General features: G+C 40.8%; 1 protein-coding gene across 1 annotated transcript in view; it reads right to left on the reverse strand.

Moving 5' to 3' along the window:
* LOC135209727 (vitellogenin receptor-like) overlaps positions 1-25024 on the reverse strand; it is a 136004-nt gene that overhangs the window by 43881 nt on the left and 67099 nt on the right. The window contains exons 19-28 of the mRNA XM_064242492.1: positions 22632-22768; positions 22040-22243; positions 20963-21108; positions 17803-17924; positions 14590-14804; positions 13220-13354; positions 11539-11616; positions 10831-10957; positions 1398-1502; positions 1155-1282 (exon numbers count right to left, since the gene is read on the reverse strand). Of these exons, the coding sequence (XP_064098562.1) occupies positions 1155-1282; positions 1398-1502; positions 10831-10957; positions 11539-11616; positions 13220-13354; positions 14590-14804; positions 17803-17924; positions 20963-21108; positions 22040-22243; positions 22632-22768 (1397 nt within the window). The remainder of the gene's footprint in view (positions 1-1154; positions 1283-1397; positions 1503-10830; positions 10958-11538; positions 11617-13219; positions 13355-14589; positions 14805-17802; positions 17925-20962; positions 21109-22039; positions 22244-22631; positions 22769-25024) is intronic.

Genomic DNA, 25024 nt, shown 5'->3' on the forward strand with positions numbered 1-25024 from the left:
GTTTTTGGAATCTAGAGAGCGAGTTTTTGGAATATAGAAGCGAGTTTTTGGAATCTAGAAAGTGTGTTTTTGGAATCTAGAAAGCAAGTCATTGGAATCCAGGAAGATATTTCGCAATCCAGGAAGAAGAATCAGATAACAGAGAAAGAAGGAGAATAATGGAGGAGGAGAATATGAACATACAGAACACAAAGAACAGAAAATGAAAATGAAGACCAGGAAGAACAAACAGAACTACACACAAAATATGAAAATGCAGAGCACAAAGAAAACAGGACAATGACAGAAAATGCATAACACAAAGAACAAAGAATATGAAAATGCAGAGCACTAACACAATGAACAGAAAACATGAAAATGCACAACAAGAACATGCAGAAAATTAACATGGAAAACAAAGAACATACAGAATTCTAGTAAAAGAATATTAAATAATGCAGAATTTACAGACCATGAAGAACAAAGAATATGCAAAAGCCAATAATGAACATGCAGAACATGAACACAAAGAACATACAATATGAAAATGAACATATAAACACAGAACACAATGTAGAAACTGAGAACACAAAGAACATGCAGAGCACCAAGAACACAATGAAAACACAGAACAAAGAACACACAGAAAACATAGAACATGCAGACCATGCAGAACACTAATGCAAAAATATGAAAATGAACACAAAGAACATGCAGAACACAGAACACAGAATATACAGAACATGAAAATGAACATGAACACAAAGCACATGCAGAACAAGAATGCTGGATATGAAAATGCAGTATACGAAGAACAAAGAACAATGTGAATATGTTTGACACAAAGAACATGCAAAGCACACAGAACACCAAACATGAAAATGCAGAACAAGAATAACACCAAGAACATGAACACAAATCAAAAATTCAGAACATGAACACAAAGAACACAATATTAAAATGCAGAACATGCAAAGGCAGAACATGAACACAAAGAACAGAAAATGAAATTTCAGAACGTGAACATGAACACAAACCTCGCAGAACACCAAGACTACAAACGCACAGAACATGAACACAATAGGAAGAACACGCGGAACACACCAAACAAAAACACGAACGTAATACGCAGAACAAGCAAACAAAGAACTAGAAGAACTTAAACTCACACCCACCATTAGTCGTTGTGGGCAAAGTCGTCACATTGTCTTTGCTGGTGACTGTCACCACCATCCCCGGGACAGAAGGGCAGCCCTCCTCGTCGCTCGAATCCGTGCAGTCGTTCACACCGTTGCACCTCCACCTGGAATGAGGGCTTAATGAGACAAAGACAGACAGACAGACAGACACAGAGAGAGAGAGAGAGAGAGAGAGAGAGAGAGAGAGAGAGAGAGAGAGAGAGAGTGTAATCCACTTACACTTTAGGAATACACCTGTCAGTGTGCGAACACTTAAACTTGTCCTCTTCACAGTCGCAGTCCAGTTCGTCCTCGTGGTCGGGACAGTCATAGAATCCGTTACATCTGGAAATTGACGTGAAGTTGGTTATTCGTGAAATAACCAAGAAATTTACTTCAAAATTTACGTAGCAGTAATCTTACTTATAAATTACGGTTTTAGGTCTATTTGTCAAATCAAGTTACTTGGAATTAAGTTAGACTTGGGAATTTACTTAATATACTTGGGAATAGTTTTATACGTACTTGGGAATATAGTTTTATACTTGGGAATATAGTTTTATACTTAATAATACAGGGGAATATAGTTATAGACAGGGGAATATAGTTATAGACAGGGGAATATAGTTATATACTTGGGAATATAGTTATGTACTTAATACAGGGGAAAATAGTTATATACAGGGGAATATAGTTATAAGCTTAGGAATATAGTCATGTACTTGGGAATTCATTTATATACCTGGGAATTTGTTTATTACTTGGAAATATAGTTATATACTTGGGAATATAGTTACATAAACAGGAATTTATGTAGTTACTTGGAAATAAAGTTATCATTAGGAATTTAGGTTAAATACCTGGGAATTCACTTATATAGTTGGGAAATTAAAGTAGCTACTTGGAAATCAAGGTCCTTAGAATAAAGTTACATGGAAATTAACTTTTAAGTAACTTACAAATTAAGAATTAAGATACATAGAAATTGGGTTACTTAGAAATTAAGTTGTTCATGAATTCAGTTACTTGGAAAAGTAGAATTAAGCGACTAATTCAGAAAGTTACTTAGAAATGAAAAACCAATCCATTTATGAGTGATTAAAGATATTTTCATATATTTAAATTAAATTTTTTTTTTTATTTCTTTAGAATGGACACGAAGTAAGTAGTAGTAGTAGTAGTAGTAGTAGTAGTAGTAGTAGTAGTAGTAGTAGTAGTAGTAGTAATTATCCTCTTAGGTCATGTTAAACAGAATTTACACTTATTATTATTATTACAGTAGTACCTCGAGATACGAAATTAATCCGTTCCGAGGCGCCCTTCGTATCATGAGGTTTTCGTATCTTGGACCACATTTTATATGTAAAATGGCTAATCCGTTCCAAGCCCTCCAAAAACACCCCAGTAAATTTCATAATAAAGCTAAATTGACCTATAAAAAATGAAATACAACAACAATTTGGACCATTCAATACCTAAATTAATAACAAAATGCAAAAAACCTGTAAATAAAGTGTATTAGTGTACATGGTATACAAGAAATACTGTACGTAAAATGTGGAAGCTTACCTTTCGAGTGAGGCAATCTCCGAAAGTGGCGGCAGAGGAGGAGGACGACAAACGGCAGATACGTACATACACTTAACTTTACGAAACACACACAAAAATTTAAGGAAAACTAAACTAAAGTTTACGAGACATTAACAAAACTGTAACACTTACCTTTACAAAAAACTAAAATAAAAATATATATTTTTTTTTTATTTTTAACCTTTTTTTTTTTTTTTTTTTTTTTGACTAGGTGGTTTTTTTTTTTTTTTTTTTTTTTTTTTTTTTTTTTTTTACAGAATTTCAACTTCATCACCACTTTCATTTCAACTTTCTGTTTTTTATCACTTGGTTCTTCCTTTTTGCTTACTCCTGCTAATGCTAAAGGCCTCTTTAAAAAAAATAACTATCCAAGGAATATTGCTTCTGCCTACTTTTCACAATGTTCCTGAAACGACTGACAAACGTCATCGAACTGCGCAACCATACGACCTGTGTGAGCCTTTTCGGGGTGTCTTTCTATAAACGCATAGTGTTCATTAACGGCTGCCCATCTTGATAATTATCTACTAATTGTTGCACCTCATGACACTGTTGGCCCCGGTGTCCATCGAAACCCTGTTCAACCAAATTCTCTCTCTGCAACTGATTTGGGTACTGAATTTTCGGCTGCTGACCTTCAACAAACTGAAGTGCCTTGATTATACTAGTATGCATGTTGTAAACGATTGGTCAACACCCTCTGTTCAGCAGGGAGTGGAGATTCTACCAAACTTGCAGTGTTTCCAGTTATCCCATGAGAGAGACCTTGATCACTTATCCCATGTGAGAGATCTTGGTCACTTATCCCAAGAGAGATATTGGTCAATCACATCATATATGTCATCACTCAAGAGGTGCTCTTCTTTTTCCATTTTCTGTGAAGAGAAACTTTTTTTTTTAAATACACATGACACAAACACCATTACAATGTCAACTCTGACTAGTAGATTCAGAAACAGTTGACGATCCCGAAATGAATACCGCGTGCGTACTATAACGATGCTGGTACAGAGTGGCCGAGGCACGCCACCAAGTACACAGATGCATGATGGGAGGGACGCTGGCCAATAGGAGAGAAGGATCTCATGGCCCCGACTAGCATCAGGAACCAATGGGAGAGCAGGAGGATGGTGGCGAGTCTACTAAGTTGGCGGCGCGAGAGTTTCAAAATTGTTATCGGTGGTTCGGGTGGATCTCGGACTTTACAAAAACCTTTCGTATCTTGAAAACTTTTTGTATGTAGAGCCGTTAAATTTTTCGTATTGGCTTTCGTATCTTGAGTTTTTCGTAAGTTGAGCCTTTCGTATCTCGAGGTACCACTGTACTATTACTATTACGTATTATTATTATTATTACCACTACTGACAAGAAATTAAAAGAATCTTCCAAGAACATTACGAAAATAAAAATGAAGTTTTTATGATAAAACAAAGTTTAATGTATACTTACCTGGCAGGTATATATATATAGCTATATTCTCTGTCACACTGGCAGAAATTTTCAAAACTTGCAGCAAACGCTAGTTACCTAGTAGTTCAGGTGACCACCACCCCGTTCCCGTGGCGCTGGCGCTCGGAACCATTCCCATTTACGTCCGATTTTCTCTGAACCATGTCTCCTGAGGGGAGGAGGGTGGGAATTTAATTATATATACCTGCCAGGTAAGTATACATTAAACTTTGTTTATCATAAAAACTTCATTTTAATGTATGACACTTACCTGGCAGGTATATATATAGCTGATTGACACATTTGGAGGTGGGTCAAAGACAGCAACATTGTTAGAGTTCAAATAATTAAAAATTATTATATCACTCTTGGTTCCTTACCTGCTAAGGTAGCTGACTTCATAGGTCCTGCCTCTGAGCCTGCTTAAAACTTAGGAGCTCTCAACTAGGACGTGGCCTGTTTGTTGAAGAAGCTAATAAAGGGTCTGACAACTGGACATGACCAATGTGTTGACAGGAAACCCACAGCCCTCTCATACCACGGGCATTCATGCTAGGAATTGTTAATTCACCTGAACTACACACACACATCACCAATAACAAAAACCACTATATAGACTGAAGAGGGAAAATCCCCTCTCAGACGACCAAAAAACACCATCACCTGATTAAAAATTACCCAGCATATTAGTAGTTTATGGGGTGGAAACTCCTTTGCCCAATACTGTACCAGAGGACACGTAAGGACCCAATGTCTGACAGTTGTCAAACGTTGTCTTTATATCTCTAAGATAATGAGAGGCAAAGACTGAATTTGTCCTCCAAAAAGTTGTCTCAATAATCTCCTTGAGGGCTAAATTTTTCTTAAATGCCAGGGACGTAGCCACCGCCCTGACTTAGTGAGCCTTAACTTTAAGAACTCCGAAGTTCTGTTCTTGGCAAAGCATATGTGCTTCTTAATTAGTTCTCTCATAACGAAGGCTAAAGCATTTTTTGTCATGGGCCTACTTGGGTCTTTCACTGAACACCACATAGAACCAGAGGTCCCTCTGATGCCTCGTTCTTTCTACCTAAAAGCGTAAAGCTCTCACTGGGCAAAGAACTCATTCCTGTTTGTGACCCATAAGATCAGACAGACCCAGAATATCAAAGGATCTTGGCCAAGGATTAGAAGGGTTCTCGTTCTTGGCCAAGAAGCCTTCCTGGAATGTACACAGCGCCTTGTTGTGCTTCCAGCCTACCTCCTTATTTATCGCCTGAAGTTCACTAATTCTTTTAGCCGTGACCAAGGCGACTAAAAAGATGGTCTTCTTCGAGACATCTCTCAAAGAGGCCTTGTCTAAAGGTTCAAACTTACTCGAACCTAGATACTTCAGTCAGACATCTAGATTCCAGGAAGGGGGTCTGCATTGAGGCTGCTTCCTGGTTTTAAAATATCTTATAAGATCCCTAAGATCCAGACTATTGGAAATATCTAGACCTGGGACGGTCGTAAGCTTCGAACAAGGGGAGAACGGTAGTTAACTGCTTGTCCGACAGTGCGCGCGCGCGAGGTGAAGAATCACTTTTGCTTTAGGACCATGCAAAAAAATGCAGAGTGAGGGGAGGCATGAGGTGGGACTATGTAAAGGACCTCAGGTTTGTATAGTTAAGAAAAATGCCATTTTCGATAAATTGCCATTTGTTCCGACACAAATACAAACCCTCGGTCCTTTAACAATAGTAAGACTCACTTCTTGGTGGGAGGAATCAGTCTTTTTGGTGAACAGACTGGTGTTCGTCCAACCCTGGAATGCCTCCCTGGTCGTAAGAGCGAGGGAGGGATCCAAGCCTGTCAGATTGATCGGGGTGTGCACCACAGGATCAATGGTCAGACCTCTGGGCCAAGTACTAAGAGAGGCAAGCGTATCTTTTCGTACCAGCAAGTAAGAACTTGTTCCTGCTTGCAAGAGAATCATAAAATTATGGGTGTCTCAAGTTGGCATCCACTTCCTCCCCCTTGTTGGAGGAAGTGGTGGATATTTACTCCTATCCCTACTGAAAGGGATAGGATGGTTCTCTGTTGAGTAGCTCACCTGCATCTCGTCCTTACCCAGCAGGGTGACGACCGTATTCCTCTACCCAGAGGTAGAGGGGGAGAAAAAGATGGGAAGAAGAGCCAGTCACACACTCTTCACTCATCCATTCCTACAGTCACACCAGGACTCGATGCTGTTCAGCCTGCGAGGGTCTGGGTTACCTACACAACGTGTTGAGGAACCACCACGGGTCCCAAAGAAGAAGATCCAAGGACCTGTGGGCAATATCCCGAAGGTAGGAGGAGGTGCATGTGGTCCGGTTGGACCAGGCCCCTGCCTGCACTACCTGCACCATGGAGAAGTTCTTGCGGAACACGAGAGAATGACGAAGAGGCGTCCACACTCATCCTAGGGTGCCGAGTTTCTTCAGACAGCTCCGTCGCGCCTTCACAGGACAAAGCAGCATAGCCTTCGTATTGGAGGCGGTGAAGTCCATTAGGGAGGGAATTGTGAAGGACTCGAACCAATCGTCAGGGACCGAAGGGTTCAGAGTCTTCGCTACGAAGATCGGTACGAAATCGAGCGTCACAGATCCCCATCCCCTGTAAGCTTGACTTCGCAGGAAAAGTCATGCAGTTCCCTCAGAGGAAAAGAAGGGAATAGTCGCATGCCCTATCCCTCTTCTCGACTTCGGTATGTCCAGTACCCATACTGGTCTGTCCGACTGCAACGAAGAGTCTCACTTCCTCCTATCCCCATGCAGCGAAGTTGTTCTTCTCGGTATTGGATAGGACACCGACACTCCATGGCAGGTGTCGACAGTATGGGTACTGTGACAAGCTATTAAGACAAAGTAATGATTGCTCTGGAACAACCAAACTAAGTCCACAGCGTAGTTCGTAACTGACTCGGGCGCTCTGACAGCTGCCGACTGACTGGTTCAGAATCGGTAGCGAGGCAAATTGTCCAAGCATCCGGGTAAGTCACGTGACCTTCGCCCTTAAAGGGTTATGCCGAGAGACCAAACAAATAATGTATTTGTTTGTCACCGATGCCGGACGGCGCGGTGATGATTCTCTTAATGCATATGCTCAAATGGCTTAAGTCAATTGCCTTCTAGAGACCAAGGTCCCTGACGGCAAAACACTCTCATAGTCGTTGAATCTCAGCTAAGGAGAAACAACACTGTGTGCTGTTGAAGACGAAGGTAGACATTCAATACAACCTACGTCTTCCAGCTGAATCGAGAGAAGGAATCTCAAGATTCTGAACCTGTGCTTACAAATGACTGAAAACGCTAACCCCTATTTCATTGCTGTCCGGTGAGGAGTCGTAGTTGCAATGAAAGCGGGGCGTTCAGTAATGAAAGCACTGCCTGAAGAACTGCTTCTCATGGGCTGAACGTTTGGAAGTAGAGCTGGCAGGTCTGGGAGTAGGCGATGTCTTTCAATACATCTGCTAATCCGGGGTGAACAATAAACAATTGCACACCTCCAAATTAGAGATATTGAGGACAAACTCAGATTCCGCAAAAATCATTCGCATTATCGCAGTGCGATGCAGCAACAGACTATTACAGAATTCTGTTACCGTGCGGTAAACAGAAAGATGAAAGTCGAAGAGATCTGTTATAAATTCTCGCAATACCGAAGACGATGAATAAGAGTGTCACAGCAGTAGAAGGTCATTCATGTATGCGAGAATCCCCGTTAATCAGAAACCTAAGTCCGTGATTGTTGGGCAGAGATACAGTTGGTACTCAATCACAGCAGAGGAGAAAGACATAACCGACCGTGCATCTCGAAGCGGCAGCTGGCACAGAGTTGCCTCGGGCAGTTCAATACACAGTAGCTGTCGCTGACTCGTCATCCTGAGTTGCCAGGTAATCCATTCCACGAAGGAATGCGTTCAGCTAGAACCACCGAGCATAAAAAGATATGCTCGAGCAATTATATTTAGGCGAAACGAATTTCGGTAAATACAAAAGCTTAAATGGTGTTGTCGTGACAATACCAAAAGTATATAAAATTGAAACTGGAAACTCCTGGGAGGTTGCAGGCAACCCTGAGTTGTAGTTCAATTAGAATACTCCTCGTCTAAGTCACAATCCGTATAGTAACTAGGATATGCACCTACCCCTCGGACAATTCAACCGCTTAGCAGAATCATGTCGCGAGGTTAATATACGTAGTATATTTGTAGGAATCTGAACAACGATCTCCATCCTAAATTCTTTTCCTTCAAGAAAACAAAATAAGGATTGGAGATCGACCGCCTTCGATCTCTAACAAAGAGAATGAAGGAGAAGTCTTCCCCGAAGACTTTCCCCCGTGGCGTACCACACTCCCAACTTCGAAGCTAACTTGGCTGGAGGGAAAGCGAAAGAAGACTTCCCTGCTTCCTTCTTCTCCTTCAACCACGCATTAATCCGTTGAAGTGCTTTCTTAGCCGATAAAAAGAGTGTCATCTTCAGGAATGAGGACTTCTTGGGGGTTTTGGTCTTCGTAAACTGCGAAAGGGGTGACAAAGGAGCATAAGGTTGAAACTCCCCTTCAAAAAGCGAAAGAAGACAGGAAGTCAGGATCTTATAATCTGACGAAGGATCCATACTCTTGTCTTCAGCAAACTCCTCCACGTCCTCCTCTGCTGAAGAAATGTCCTGGAAGTTGTCGTCCTGTAGAACACTATCTGTCATGACGTAAGGAGGACGGGTCAACGTCCTGCCTCCTGCATCCTGCGTCCACCGAGACAAGCTTCTTCTTGCGTCCTGCGTCCTGAACAGGAGCTCGATCGTCTGTCCTCGATGGACCACTGCGTCCTGAACAGCAGCTCGATCGTCTGTCCTCGATGGACCACTGCGTCCTGTCTCCCCGGCGATCGAAGAACGAGGAGGAGGAGGCAAACACTTGTCATGCGTCCTCTTGGAGGACTTCACGGGGAGGAAATCATCCTTACGTCTCGAGGAAGGTTGAAAAGGAGTCTCCAAAGAATTGACGAGTACTGCTAACTTAACCTGCATCTCTTAAAAAGTCTCTAGTGTCCGCTTCCTGACTGATCGTATGTGACAGAGGAGAGAGTAGAGCAGAGCTGGGACGGCGAGGAGAGCAATCTTGAGCTCTACCAGAAGGAGAGGGAAGAGAAGGAATCCACGCAGGAGGAGGAGATTCTCTCGCAGAATAAAAGGCTCCCAAAGAATGCCCTGCGTCCTCTCTCGAACGAAAGATTTTCTTCCTTTTAACAGGGATTGCGTCCTGCGTCCTCATCACTCAAAGACAAAATCTCCGGACTATTCCATCCTTCTAGAACGTGGGAAGGCCTATCCTGAGCCACAGATGTCCTGAAAGTCCTCTTGAGGGGAAGCGATACTAAATACCGCCGTTCCCTGCCTGATGTCGAGCCATCAGAGGACGCACACTTCCCAGTAGCGCCTTTTCTATGGTGTACTGCAGCAGCCTGGGACGCAACAACATGACTGCCTGAAGGGATGACTGACCATGAAAAAACCCCTCTCGCCTCCCTTCGACTGTCGACATGCCTTCTCCCTTGGGTCTGGGAGCTTGACAGAGGTCTAGGTCTAGGAGCACAAGAGAGACGATCAGACGCCCCCTCCACTACACTTTCACTCACATCAAAACCACTCACTTTATCCGTTAACCGCTGTATCTGGTCGCCCATAGATGCAAGGGCAGCGAACACTTACACATTGTGAATACTTCGCCTTCTCCGATACAGCAGCGGGCGCAGGAGAAACCTGGGGGGGAAGGTTCTAAATGTTCTACATTAGAAGGAACTGGAGAAGAAACACATTCACTCCTTTTGCTAGAAGCATTAGATCTTCCACTTCCAGACAGATCTCCTCTCACGATCTTTCTCTAATCTGTCTACATACTTCGTGACTGTCTTCCACTCCTTGTCAAATTCTTACATTCTATGCACCTATATCCCAAGTGCACACAATCTCTACATTTCTTGCATTCCGTGGGAGGGTCCACCGAAGCTTTCGGCAACCTCACCTTACAACCTTCTGTCACACAAACTCTAAACACCTGTATCCACAAGCGATTGCCAAGCCAACATTCCAAATACAATACCAAATAATCCGTCCAAAATCGCGAAAAGTCGGCAACAAGATCGAAAATCTAGCAGGGAACCGCCAACAATGTTGACTGTTCGGCTGGCAGAGAAAATCTGATTTAAATGGGAATGGTTCCGAGCGCCAGCGCCACGGGAACGGGGTGGAGGTCACCTGAACTACTAGGTAACTAGCGTTTGCCGCGAGTTTTGAACATTTCTGCCAGTGCGACAGAGAATATAGCTATATATATACCTACCAGGTAAGTGTCATACATTAAAACGAAAAATAAAGAGAAGTTAATAAATACATAAAACAAATCATTAGGCTAACGAAGGAACCACCTGAAGGAAGGAACCACCTGAAGGAAGGAAGCCCCAAGTCCTTCGTCAGGAAGGAACTCGCCTGCTTCTTCCTTGTGTGGTCCCCTGGGGACCCTTATCCTGTCCCCTCCCCCCACCACAAGGAGGAAATAACCGTTGGCCAAACAAGACATATAAGCATGACGCCCTTGAGGGACAGTCCTTCCTGAAGGAGGAGCTTACCTGCTGTTTTCGTGAACGCAGATCGGACGATGTCCTTCGGGGACTGCGCAGGCAATCTCGTCATCAAGGCACCGGGCCCCCGGGGGGTTCTCTGTTCCCTTCGGGACGCCCTTGGTCGTACCTAAGCCTGGGAACGAGGGAGAGAAGTGAGTAATGGAACTTGAAGTTTTTCAAAAATTGCTCACTTTGCTCGACGCGAGGACCTTACGGCTACACGAGTGACAAAGGTTTAAAAGGTGTGACATGAGGAATAGAAAGGTTTGAAAGGTGTGACATGAGGAATAGAAAGGTTTGAAAGGTGTGACATGAGGAATAGAAAGGTTTGAAAGGTGTGACATGAGGAATAGAAAGGTTTGAAAGGTGTGACATGAGGAATAGAAAGGTTTGAAAGGTGTGACATGAGGAATAAAAAGGCTTGAAAGTCATGACTAGTAGAAAGGTTTGAAGGTGTGACATGAGGAATAAAGGTTTGAAAGAAGTTTGAAAGGCATAACAGGTAAACTAGAAAGGTTTGAAAGGCATAAGCAACAGAGGAATATTAATGTTTGAAAGAAGTAAAAGAATTGAAAGGCATAACAGTAGGAACAGAAAAGCCTTTCAGTCACAGAAATCAACAGAAAGGACAAAGTCATAAGTAAAACAAGGATTAGAAAGGTATGAAAGGCATGGCAACAGGAGGAATAGAAAAGCTTGAAAGGCACAATTTACCTGTACAGTTGTACTCATCGCTGCCGTCCGTACAATCGGGTGATCCATCACAGCGCCAAACATCTGGAATGCAGTTCCCTGGAAATAAAGTGAAAAGCACTTGACACTGGATATAGAAGGGAAAAGCACTTGACGCTGGATATAGAAGGGAAAAGCACTTGACGCTGGATATAGAAGGGAAAAGCACTTGACGCTGGATATAGAAGGGAAAAGCACTTGACGCTGGATATAGAAGGGAAAAGCACTTGACGCTGGATATAGAAGTGAAAGCTTGACGCTGGATATGAGGGAAAAAGCACTTGACGCGGATATAGAGGGAAAAGCACTTTGCGCTGGGATATAGAAAGGGGTTGAAAATGGCACTTGACGTCTGGATATAGAAGGGAAAAGCACTTGACGGCTGGATATAGAAGGGGGGAAAAGCACTTACGGCTGGATATAGAAGGGAAACAGCTGGACGCTGGGATATAGAAGGGAAAAGCACTTGACGCTGAATAATAAAAGGAAAACACTTGTCATTGGGAAATGGAAAGGAACAAACACACTTGACACTGAGAATAGAGGGGAAAAGCCCACCTTGACACTGGATATAGAAGGGAAATGCACTTGACACTGGATATAGAAGGGAAAAGGACTAGACATTGGATATAGAAGGGAAAACACTTGTCATGGGAATTAAAGGAATACACACTTGACACTGAAGTAGAGGGAAAAGCACTTGACACTGGAAATTAAAGGGGAAAAGCACTAAATACTGTAAATAAATGGAAAAATACTTTACACACGGAATAGAGAGAAAATCGTAACACTTTTTAAAAGTGAATCCTTTACTCGACACAAACTCTTGACACCTAACATTTTAGTGTCAAGTGATAGGCCTAAGAGTCAACACAGGTTTCAAGAGTTCAGTGTTAGGTATCGAGTGTTGATCCTTGACACCTTACACTTGAGAGAGAGAGAGAGAGAGGAGAGAGAGAGAGAGAGAGAGAGTAGAGAGACCGAGACCGAAGAGAGACGATGAGAGAGAGATGTGGGAGAGAGAGAGAGAGAGCCCTTCCAGCATGAGAAATACAGTAGATCACCCCCAATATTTGTGGATTTCTCCCTCTTTACATTTCCCCCCTTATTTGCGGAAATCTCGCCCATTCGCTGTATGTTTCTCTGAGAAATACCCACAAATTCTGTTATAATAATTATTTCCATCATAAAACCCATTTTTTTTTGTTATAACTTAAAAGAAAACCAGGTATAAACATTTTTAGCAGATTTTCTTGTGTTTTAACAAACAAAATAGGAAGTAAACAAAAACTTTAGTTTTCCTCTGAAGATTGAAAAAAAGCCCACAAAATTGCTGTGTATAACGTGTTTACTTATAAGTATTTACATTTGAATTTTATAAAAACGTAAATACTTATAAGTGAACACGTTATACACAGTAAATTTGTGGATTTCTTTTTCAAAATAGGAGGTTTCAGCATTTTTATAGGGGTTCCATCTATTCGCAGGGGGGGGGGGGGGTCTGGTACACAATCCCCACGAATATGGAGGGACCACTGTACTGAAGAAATAACTAAGAATTGAAATCAGATGAACTGGATGAGGAACGGAGGAGATGAAGGAAAACTAATAAAAAATGGTTAGTCAGGAGACGCAACAGTAACTGACTGCCTCCCTCCCTCACCGTCCTTGCAGGCGAACTTGTGCCCAGGGCAGCCAGAGGGGCAGTCTTCCTCGTCTGAGCCATCTTCGCATTCCTTTCCCCCGTCGCAACGCCACATGCTGGGAATGCACTGGCCGTTCGTGCATGCATATAAGTCTGGAATGGAAATTTGGGAATCTTGGGGGTTTGGGAATATGGGTATCTAGGGATTTGAGAATCTTTGGATTTGGGAATCTTTGGATTTGGGAATCTAGGAACCTTGAAATTTTTGAATTTGGAAATCTAGGAATGTTGGTAATCAGGGAATCTTGGGATTTGGAATATGGGAATATTAAGGATTTAGGAACCTTTGAAGTATGGGGATTTGGGAATCAAAGGAATTTGGAAATTGGAAATTTGGGAATCTTAGAATGGTTATTTGAGAATGGGAATCTGGGAATCTTGGGATTTGGGAATATGAGAATCTTTAGGATTTAGGAACCTTGGAAGTACAGGGATTTGGGAATCTAGGAGAGTTGGGAATATAATTTGGAATGGGAATATGACAATGGGAATGAAAGAATTTTGGAATGGGAACTTAGATATTGGAATTCAAGAAATGGCAATTGGGAAATCTAGCCAAGGGAATTTGGGATTCTTGGTAATTTTGGAATGGGAAATTGGCCTTCTTGGAATGGGAATTTGGGAATGGCTATCAAGTTTTTACCATCTATTTTCATTAAAAATATTAGCCTTTTCTGTACTTTTCTTTTTTGTGTATAATTGATTTTATTTTTCATTTATCATCATTACTATAAATTATAACATTGTAATTTATCATTATTATTATTATTATTATGGAACTGAAATTCAAATATAAAAATATGACAAAAATACAGATAATGACGAAAATCTACAAATAGATATAAATATACAAAAATCTAAACAGAGGAAATAGTAAAAATACATACTAAATATAAAAAAAAATTCAAATAAAATATAAAAAAAACTAAAAAATTTTGATACAAAGACATTTAATGGTAAAAACTGATTAACGAAATAGACAAAAATGCACACAAGTAGAAAAATCTACAAATATAAATTTTAAAATATAGATATAAATGTAAAATTACATTAAGTTAATGATATAAATATAAATAAAATATAAATATAATATACTAAAAACACTTATTTAAAAATAAGGACAATTTAAATATTTCAAAAATATAATACATAAAAAATAAAAATATAAATACATATAAATATACAAATATCAACGAAAAAATATAGGAAAAAGTTATAGTAAAAATACAAACAGATCCAAATAGATGAAACTAGATTAAAACAAAAATATAAATATTAAAGTAAAAAAAATAAATACAAATCATTCCAAACATCGACCAAAGACCTACTCGATCTGCAGGTCCTATTGCTGGCGGGGGGGCACGTGGACAGCTTCTCATCCGACCCGTCAAGGCAGTCGTTGTGCCCGTCGCATACCCATGCCCGGCTGACGCAGTTCCCAGAGGTGGAGCAGCGGAACTCGTCCTCATGGCACTGCTTGTGCTCCCCCAGGGAGCAGTTCTTCTCGTCCGAGCCGTCCGCACAGTCTGGAGTCCCGTCACACCTGCAAGTTCAAAGGACGTTACCTTGGGTTTTGACGTTGTTGGGTTTTGAGGTTAGTTACGTAACAAGAGGAGAGGAGTTATTTTCTACATTATGTGATGTTATACGATGTTACAATGTCATGTGATGTTATATGGCATTACGTGATGCTACAATGTTACAAGTTACGCGATACTACAATGTTACGTAATGTTAGACGTTATGATGTTATACAATGTTACATGATACTACAATGTTATATGATGCTATAGGATGTTACACGAGGTTATACAGTGTTACACAGCTAGACTACGTTTGTGGATGCCCAAACCATTACGCAAGAAGAGATTTGATGTTATTTTTTATGTTACATGATGTTAGGATGTTACATATGTTACATTGTTACTTTGACAATTTGTGATGCTATGTTACATTATGTTATACAACGTTATACGAGGTTATATGAAGTTACATAAAAAGATTTTACTTAACCCTTTACTGCCGACTGGACGTATTTTACGTCGACATTTTTTCTCTCTCGTGTGCCGACTGGACGTATTTTACGTCGACTTACAAAAGTTTTTTTTTTTTAAATTCACAGAAAAATACTTATAGGCCTACCAGCCTAAAACTTTTGAATCACGCACCTTGGGGGATGCTGGGAGTTCACGGATCAAGGTGTTTTGTTTACAATCGTTACGCAGGGGCGCAAGCGCGAATTTCTTTCTTGCCGCACTAAAAAGTATCTGTGACATCTGAAATTATTTCGTCACTTAGACAATTTTTGTACCATTGTAAATTAGCCGTTACATGAAGTATTAAATATGAAAATGTGCGCATTTTTATGTAGAATACAACAATAAAATACTCATGATTGGAGCTTTTATCGGTTTTGAGATATTTTCATATAAATAACGATAATTGCCAAAATTTCAACCTTCGGTCAACTTTGACTACCGAAATGGTAGAAAAACGCAATTGTAAGCTAAAACTTATATTTTAGTAATAATCAATCATTTACCTTAATTTTGCAACTAATTGGAAGTCTCTAGCACAATATTTCGATTTATGGTGAATATGAAAAAACCTTCCTTACGTCCGCGCGGTAACTCTTCCGAAAAAAATCATACATGCGATATTGTGGTAATGTTTGCACCATTTTAAAATTAGCCGTTATATAAAGTTTTAGATATGGAAATGTGCGCAATTTCATGCACAATACAACTAAAAACAACCCATGGTTGTAGCTTTTATCAGTTTTGAGATATTTTCATATAATAAAGGATAAGTGACAAATTTTCAACCTTCGGTCAACTTTGACTACCGAAATGGTCGAAAAACGAAATTGTAAGCTAAACTGCTTATATTCTAGTAATATTCAAGCATTTACCTTCATTTTGCAACAAATTGGAAGTCTCTAGCACAATATTTTGATTTATGGTGAATTTATGAAAAAATAACATTTTCTTTACGTCCGCGCTGTAACTCTTCCGAAAAAATCATACGTGCGATTGTGGTAATGTTTGCTCCATTTTAAATTAGCCGTTACATAAAGTTTTATATATGAAAATGTGTGCAATTTCATGTAAAATACAACAAAAAATAATTGAAGGTTGTAGCTTTTCTCATTTTTGAAATATTTGCATATAAATCACGATAGAAAAAAAACCACGTTTGGTCAACTTTGACTCTACCGAAATGGTCGAAAAACGCAATTGTAAGCTAAAACTCTTACAGTCTAGTAATATTCAGTCATTTATCTTCATCTTGAAACAAATTCGAAGTCTCTAGCAAAATATTTAGATTTATGGTGAATTTAAACAAAAATCTTTCCTTCCCTCCGCGCGCGGATTCTCCGCCACAAATCTCCGAAATGCGTACGTCCCATTCTCGGAATATTTGCTCAGTTTCATATTAGGCATTTCATAGAGTTTTATATATGAAAATGTGCGCAATTTCATGTAGAATAAAACAAAAAATATTTGAAGGTTGTAGCTTTTCTTATTTCCGAAATAATTGCATATAAAAAATATATATATAAAAAAATCGACATTCAGTCAACTTTAACTCGTCAGATATGGTCGAAAACTGTAATTGTAAGCTAATACTCTTACAGTATAGTAATATTCAATCATTTGTCTTCATTTTGAAAGAAATTGGAAGTCTCTAGGACAATACTTAGATTTATGGTGAATTTTTGAGAAAATATTTGTTTACGTCCGCGCGTTACGAATTCATGTATTATTTAGTGACAATATTTTCTCTGTTGCTTTTATCGTTTTACAATGTGTTATATACCAAAATGATCGCAATTTAGTGTACATTACCACGAAAAAAAGAAAACTTGTTACCTTTAACCGTTTTGCGCACAGTGCGATTTGAATACAATTATATATGAAATTTTGTTTTTGCGCTTTCATATCGCATTATATTTATATATGATAATGATAATTTTTTCATTTCTGATGGTTGCATACTAAACTTCAGCCAATGACAAAAAAAGGAGCTAAAAATGAACTCTTAATCTTGAAAACTATGCGCGCTGTGATTTTTTTTTAAAAATATTTTTTCTGCTTCCGCGCTCACTCAGAAACACCTCCGGCACACGGGAGACAATTTTTTTTTTAACCGCTTTGGCGTTTAAGGGTTAATGTTACAATGTTATGCAATGGTACAATGCTGCATGATGTCACATTACACGGTTACATATGCTACGATGTTTTCTGAAGCTACGATGTTTTCTTTTTCATTCAGGCTGTAATGACAAATTCTCTCTCTCTCTCTCTCTCTCTCTCTCTCCCTCTCTCTCTCGTTGCACCTCAAGATTTTCAAACATCCATAAAACTTGCCAAAAGCATTATACTATGCAAAATAACACACAACTCTAATAACACTACTATTATTCACTTTACCCACTTACAGCTTTAATACCACTCCTCACTTCCAACTGTTCAATACTCATAGCAAGCCACTTAACAAGGTCAATACTTATAGCTCTCAAGCCAAAACACTTAACTCACTTCCAGCTGTTCAGGATACATTCATGCGAGTTCCCGCAGGCGAAGAAGTTCTTTGGGCAAGTTATGGGGTTACATTGCTTGCCGTCACTGTCCAGCTGGTACCCGAGACCACAGGCGCACACCTGGGAGGAGACTACTTTAGAATTCACTTCACTTTTCAGTAACTAAAGTACTTAGCTTCAAAATGACACCATAGGTAGCACAATAGAGCACTATACCATTGAAAATAAATTCACACAGTAGCTTGATAGAATTTATTTAATTTCTAAGCAGAAATTTGAGAAACTTCAAAATTTGAAATTCTGAAAGGGTTCACTGAACTACAAGTATTTGGCTTCAAAATGATACATTAAGGAGCACTATACCATTAAAACATTTACAATCCACGTCATACGGAATACACTGCCCAGCCTTAAGTGACCTGAATGTGATCTCCCCCATGGTGAAGATTTGTGACCTATATTAGACAGCTCTACGAACTTGCCCACTCACCGGACAACTCTACAAACTTGCCCCAATCACCGGACACTCTACGCTTTGCCCCCGCCACTCCACCGACAACCCTCCTACGACTTTGGCCCCACCCACCGCGGACTCCTACGAACTTGCCCCACCCAACCGGACGACTCTCAACTTGCCCCACCCACCGGACGACTCTACGAGCTTGCCCCACCCCCGCACCGGAACGACCTCCTAGAACTTGCCCATTTACCGGACTAAACTCTACGAACTTGCCCCACCACCGACGACTCTAGAAACTTGCCCAACCCACCCACCGGACGACTCTACGAGCTTGCCCCACCCACCGGACGACTCTACGAGCTTGCCCCACCCACCGGACGACTCTACGAACTTGCCCCACCCACCGGACGACTCTACGAACTTGCCCCAGCCACCCGGACCGACTCTATCTCAACTTGCACCACCCCGGAACGACTTTCCCCTAAGAACCCCCGTGCCCCACCCACCGACCGGACTTCTACGAACTTGGCCCACTCACCGGACAACTCTAACGAACTTGCCCACGCTCCCCGGACCAACTCTACGGAACCTTGCCACTCACCGGACAACTTCTACGACCCTTGCGCACTCACCGGATCGTAACAACTCTACGAACTTGCCGCACTTCCCCGTACCCCAACTCTACGAACTTGCACAACACAGGCACCGGAACCACTCCTACTACAACTTGTCCGCCCCTCCGCGACAACTCTACGAACTTGCCCACTCACCGGAACAACTCTACGAACTGCCCACCCTCACCAGGACAACTCTACGAAATTGACCCACTCACGGACAACTCTACGAACTTGCCCACTACCGGACAACTCTACGACTTGCACACTCACCGGCGACAACTTACGAACTTGCCCACTCACCGGACAACTTACGAACGTGCCCACTCAACGGACAAAATCTACGAACTTTGCCCCACCTCACGGACAAACTTACGAACTTGCCCCACCACCGAGACGACTCTACGGAAAAATGCCCCAACCCACAACGACGACTCTACGAACTTGCCCCACTCACCGAACAACTCTACGAAACTTGCCCAAAGAACCGGACAACGCTACGAACTGCCAACTCACCGGACAACATCTAAGAACTTGCCCACTCACCGGAAAAAAAAAAACCGGCCCAACTCTACGAACTTGCCCCACCCACCGGACAACTCTACGAACTTGCCCACTCACCGGACAACTCTACGAACTTGCCCACTCACCGGACAACCTCTACGAAACTTGGCCCCTCACCGACAACTCTAACCAACTTCCCACTCACCGGAAACAACTCTACGAACTTGCCCACCAATTTCACCGGCGGACAAACTTAATGAACTTGCCCACTTACCGGTACAAACTATGAACTTGCCCACTTACCGGACAACTATGAACTTGCCCACTTACCGGACAACTATGAACTTGCCCACTTACTGGACAACTCTACGAACTTGCCCATTTACGGGAGAACTATGAGCTTACCCACTTATCGGACAACTTGATAAGCTTAACTGGCATCTTCCTAATGTGCCAGACAACTATGAACTTTCCTACATACCAGATAATTTGATTGACTGAACGGACAACTTCATACCTTACTGGACAACTGTATGAACTTGCCCACTTATGGGCAACTTCCTAACTTACTGGATAACTTGATCTACTTAATGGACAACTTCCTTAACTAACCGGACAACTTGTAATGTTTTGTTGTAGCTTTGGTGGGAAAACAGTCTTATTCAGATTGTTCACTGTTTCACCTGTCCTCTTTCTTTTACTTGTCTGTGAGCTGATGTCTGTGGATGGGGTCCGACTTTGGCAGCTGGTAAAAGGCCAGCATAGTGTCAGTAGCTCAACCGCATTGTAGCAGCATCAGGTTGGAGGATGACCCCACCCTGGTGTATGGATTTATTCCTCTTCAGTAGCAGGTGGGCTGCCTTGACAACTATTGTGTGCATTTGATGTGTGGATTTGCTCTTGTAGGGCAGCATATAGCTGTCTTTAAGACTCATGTTCGTCTGTCGGGCTTTGTCCCTGTTCACAGTATTTTCTGTCGCGACAGCTCTCCTGAGTTTGTCTGTTAGGACGTGTGTATTTTGAGATTGTTCTCATTTTATTGAAGAGCGTTTTTTGGGGGGAACTATTTTGTAAAGAGGTCATGTGTTTTGTCTATGATGCACATCTTACTTGTATGTTCATTGTGTTGCTCTTGTTATATCCATGATGGTCTTGTAATATATTTACATCATACGTTTGTTGATGTCTTCATTTATTTTACTAACCCCGCTATGTTGTCTTTTACTGTAGTTATTTTTGTACAAATTCATGTCGTGTAACTATGTACCGACTAAGTGTTTTGCTTTTGACTGTTGTTTTGGATTCTATTTACCAACAGTTTGTAAACATTGTACCAAATCATTTTGGTAAAGTTACCAACTCGTTTGTATAAATGTACACCACACTAAATTTTGTATAATAATTTAGTTTAAAGCCACCTTTTTGTTTTTGTTTAGCTCCTTCCTCCTATGTTTCAATTTCTGACAGATCATCCAGTACCGGTTCTTTCAAGTATTTAAGAACCTATAGAACAGTGGGGGGTTTGTTACAAACCCTATGAATTTGCCCACTTACCAAACAACTTCCTAATTGAGCCATACCTGCGAGTGAGTGTTGTTCCCAAGGCAGAGCTGACTGCAGCCTCCACTCTCGTGCTGACAGAAGGCAAGGCTGACGTTTGTGGGGACCTCCCAGCCCACGTCGGCCAGCAGCAGGACACGAACGCCATAACTCGCGGGATCCAGTTCTGCGGACAGAGGTTTCCGTGAGTGTTCAAAGTCGCAAATGAGTTACTCTATTTTAGGTAGCCGATAGATCCTATTCATATGGAACAAGTAGTTACTAAGGAAAAAATAGTTTGCAAAGTTCAGAACTTTTTGAATTAGTAAAAAAACAAAGAAAAAATGTTTTAGAAGAGCTGTTTTGACTCTTACATTATACTAAAGTACCCCCACTTAGGTATGATGCACAACTCCACTTTAGTAAAGATTTACTTAAAACAGCCTTAAAGTACTTGAACAAGCAACTTAAAAATAATTAGGGATTGCAACTACAAAATTGTTCAAGATACAGATTTCAGAAACTGAAGCCTGACAAGACCTTGGAACCCCTATAAAAACGCTAAAAACAACCTATTTTGTTAGTTAGAACTCAATTAAAACCCACTACAAATTTTCATACTTGGTTCATTTAATAGTTTTACCACAAAAAGTGCATTTATAATGAAACATTTAAAAAAAACAAGGAATTTGTGGATATTTCTCATGGAAAAATACCGCAAATATGCGAATTTTCCACGAATAATTCAGAGAAAAGTTTCCGAGAGAAATCCGCAAATGTGAGAGTCCGCGAATCCGGAGAACGCGAATACGAGGGGTCCACTGTATATGAAAGGAGGTACAGTAAAAAGAACTTAAGTGGTTGCAGCTAGGGGCCATAGGCACACTGCAACGAACTGTTAAGTAATGCCTACAGTGCACTGCATGAGACCACTGACTGAACTAACCCCCTATAGAAACAAAATAGAAGCCCTTCGAAGGGCAGCTGCAGGGGAGTGTCGATCAACAAACCCCCAACTCGAGAAGATGCAAGGCTTCAAATGCAGACTGTTTGAACATTTAGAGACAGCGGAAGAAGAGACAAAAGGCAAAGAGGAAACTCCCAACTCGAGAACTCACTCAGGCTGAAGACCCTGGTGTCGCTGGTGCCGCTCGAAGCGATGTACAGGTTGTCGCTGTTTTCCAGCGTCCACATAAAGTAGTCCTTTGACACCAGGAGAGAAATGGGCGAGTACAAGTTCATTTTCAGGGTCACCCTCCGGCTGCCATCCGTAGCCGCTGTCTCTATGAGTCCTGCGCCCTTGTCGCACCAGTAGATCCTCTCTGCAGGAGGTTGCGGGAGTATAGACTTATCTAATGAACTTTAAGTATGTTACTTAGAGTCTAGAAATTATTTAAGTACAGGCCGTAAAAGGGTCTTTGTTAATTGGACTGTTACTTATCTGGTGCAGGCTATAACACAGGGTCCTTGTTACTTGGTTTTACTTATCAAGTGCAGGCTATAAGACAGGGTCTTTGTTACTTGGACTGATACTTATCTAGTGCAGGCTATAAAACAGGGTCCTTGTTACTTGGACTGTTACTTATATGACAAGTTATTACTTGGACTGTTACTTATATGACAAGTTACTTATCAAGTTCAAGGCTTCAGGCTATAACACAGGCTCTTTGTTACTTTGTTTCTGATCAAGTGCAGGCTATAAACACCCACCTCTTTCGGGGTCCTTGTCCATGACTATCGCAACAGGCTTGTAAAGCTCCTTGGTGACTATCGAGAGGCAGCTCCTGCCATCCAGGCCGCACCTCCTGATGAAGGGCACCAGTCCTGCATCTGTGACGAAGTAGTACCTGCCGGGGGGGGAGGAAGAGAGGTTGCTTAATATATACCATTCAGAATGTTTGCCCCCTCAGGAAATTCGACCTGAAGGATGTTTCACATGAAGTTTAACTTCCTGGAGGTTTCACCTGAAGGAAACTATCCTTCTGGAAATTTAACCTTATTTAGCCTTCCAGAAATTTAACCTTATTTCACTTTTGGATATTTAACCTTCCAGAAATTTAACCTTATTTCACTTTTGGATATCTAACCTTCCAAAAATTTAACCTTATTTCACTTTTGGATATTTAACCTTCCAGAAATTTAACCTTATTTCACTTTTGGATATTTAACCTTCCAGAAATTTAACTTTTCACTTTTGGATATTTAACCTTCCAGAATTCTATTAGTCCAAAAATTTAACCTTATTTCACTTTTGGATATTTAACCTTCCAGAAACCTAAAAATTTAAACTTCCAGAAATCTAATAGTCCAAAAGTTTAACCTTTTTTCACTTTTGGATATTTAGCCTTCCAGAAATTTAACCTTATTTCACTTTAGGAAATTGAACCCTCCAGAAATTGAACCCTCCCTAAATTTAACCTCCTTTCACTTTAGGATATTTAACCATCCAGAAATTTAACCTTATTTTACTTTTGGATATTTAACCCTCAAGAAATTTAACCTTATTTCACTTTTGGATATTCAGTTTCAGAAATTTACCCTTATTTCACTTTGGGACATTTAACCCTCCCAAATTTAACCATCCAGAAATTTAAATTTATTTAACTTTTAGATATTTAACCTTCCAGAAATTTAACCTTATTACACTTTGGGAAATTTAACCTTATTTAACCTCCTATAAATTTAAATTTATTTCACTTTTGGATATTCAACCTTCCAGAAATCTAACCCTATAGAAATTTAACCTTCCAGAAATTTAACACTCCAGAAATCTAACCTTACCTTATTTTTGGATTTTAACCTACCAGAAATTTAACCTTTCAAAAATCAAAAGTTTCTGTAGCGAGTCTTTCCAGGTTAAAAACTTTCGATAAAACCAAAAATGCAAAATGATAACCTGAAAGGAAAACAAACAAAGGTTTGAAAGGCATAACAGTTGTAAGAGAAAGGGACAGAAAAGTTTGAAAGGAGTAACAGGAGGAACAGAAAGGCTTAAAGAGGCATAACAGGAGAAACAAAAGTATAAATGCAACAAGAGAAATAGAAAGATTCAAAAAGTTTAAGCAACAGAGGGAATATAAAGGTTCAAAAGCTTAAGTAACAGAAGGTATAAAGATTTAAAAGGCTCAAGTAACAGAAGAAATAGAAAGGTTTAAAAGGCTCTAGTAACAGTAGGAATAGAAAGGTTTGAAAAGCTCAAGTAACAGTAGGAATAGAAAGGTTCGAAAGGCTAAAGTAACAGAAGGAATAGAAAGGGTTGAAAGGCTTAAGTAACAAGGAATAGAAAGGTTTAAAGGGCTGAGTGACAGAAGAACAGGAGAGATTAGTTTGCTTGTATGGAGTTTTTACATTGCATAGAACCAGTGGTTATTCAGCAACAGGACCAACTGCTTTACGTGACTTCCAAACCACGTAGAGAGTGAATTTCTATTACCAGAAATACACATCTCTAACCCCTCAATGGAATGTCCGAGAATCGAACTCTCTACCACCGAGGTGTGGCAGGCCAAGACCATACCGATCACACCACTGAGGCGCACGGAACAGGAGAAAGGGTTGAAAGGCATAACAGGAGAAACTAAGGTCTGAAAGACTGAAGTAACAGGAGGAACAGAATGGTTTGAAAGGCATAACAGGTTAAACAGACAGGTCTGAAAGGCTCAAGTAACAGGATGAACAAAGGGTTGAAAGGCTTAATAGGAGAAATTTAGTCTGAAAGCCATCACAGGAGGAACAGAATCGTTTGAAGGGCGTAACATGTTGAACAGAATGGTCCGAAAGGCCTAACATGTTGAACAGAATGGTCCGAAAGGCCTAACAGGTTGAACAGAATGGTCCGAAAGGCCCTTCACAGGTTGGGTGGAAAAACAGAATGGTCCGAAGGCCTAACATGTTGAAACAGGAATGGTCCCGAAAGGCCTAACAGGTTGAACAGAATGGTCCGAAAGGCCTAACAGGTTGAACAGAATGGTCCGAAAGGCCTAACAGGTTGAACAGAATGGTCCGAAAGGCCTAACAGGTTGAACAGAATGGTCCGAAAGGCCTAACAGCAGGTATTAACAATGGTCCCGAAAGGCTAACAGTTGAACAGAATTGTCCGAAGG

This window comes from Macrobrachium nipponense, chromosome 38 (genome assembly GCF_015104395.2).
Source record: "Macrobrachium nipponense isolate FS-2020 chromosome 38, ASM1510439v2, whole genome shotgun sequence".
NCBI classification, from domain to species: Eukaryota; Metazoa; Arthropoda; class Malacostraca; order Decapoda; family Palaemonidae; genus Macrobrachium; species Macrobrachium nipponense.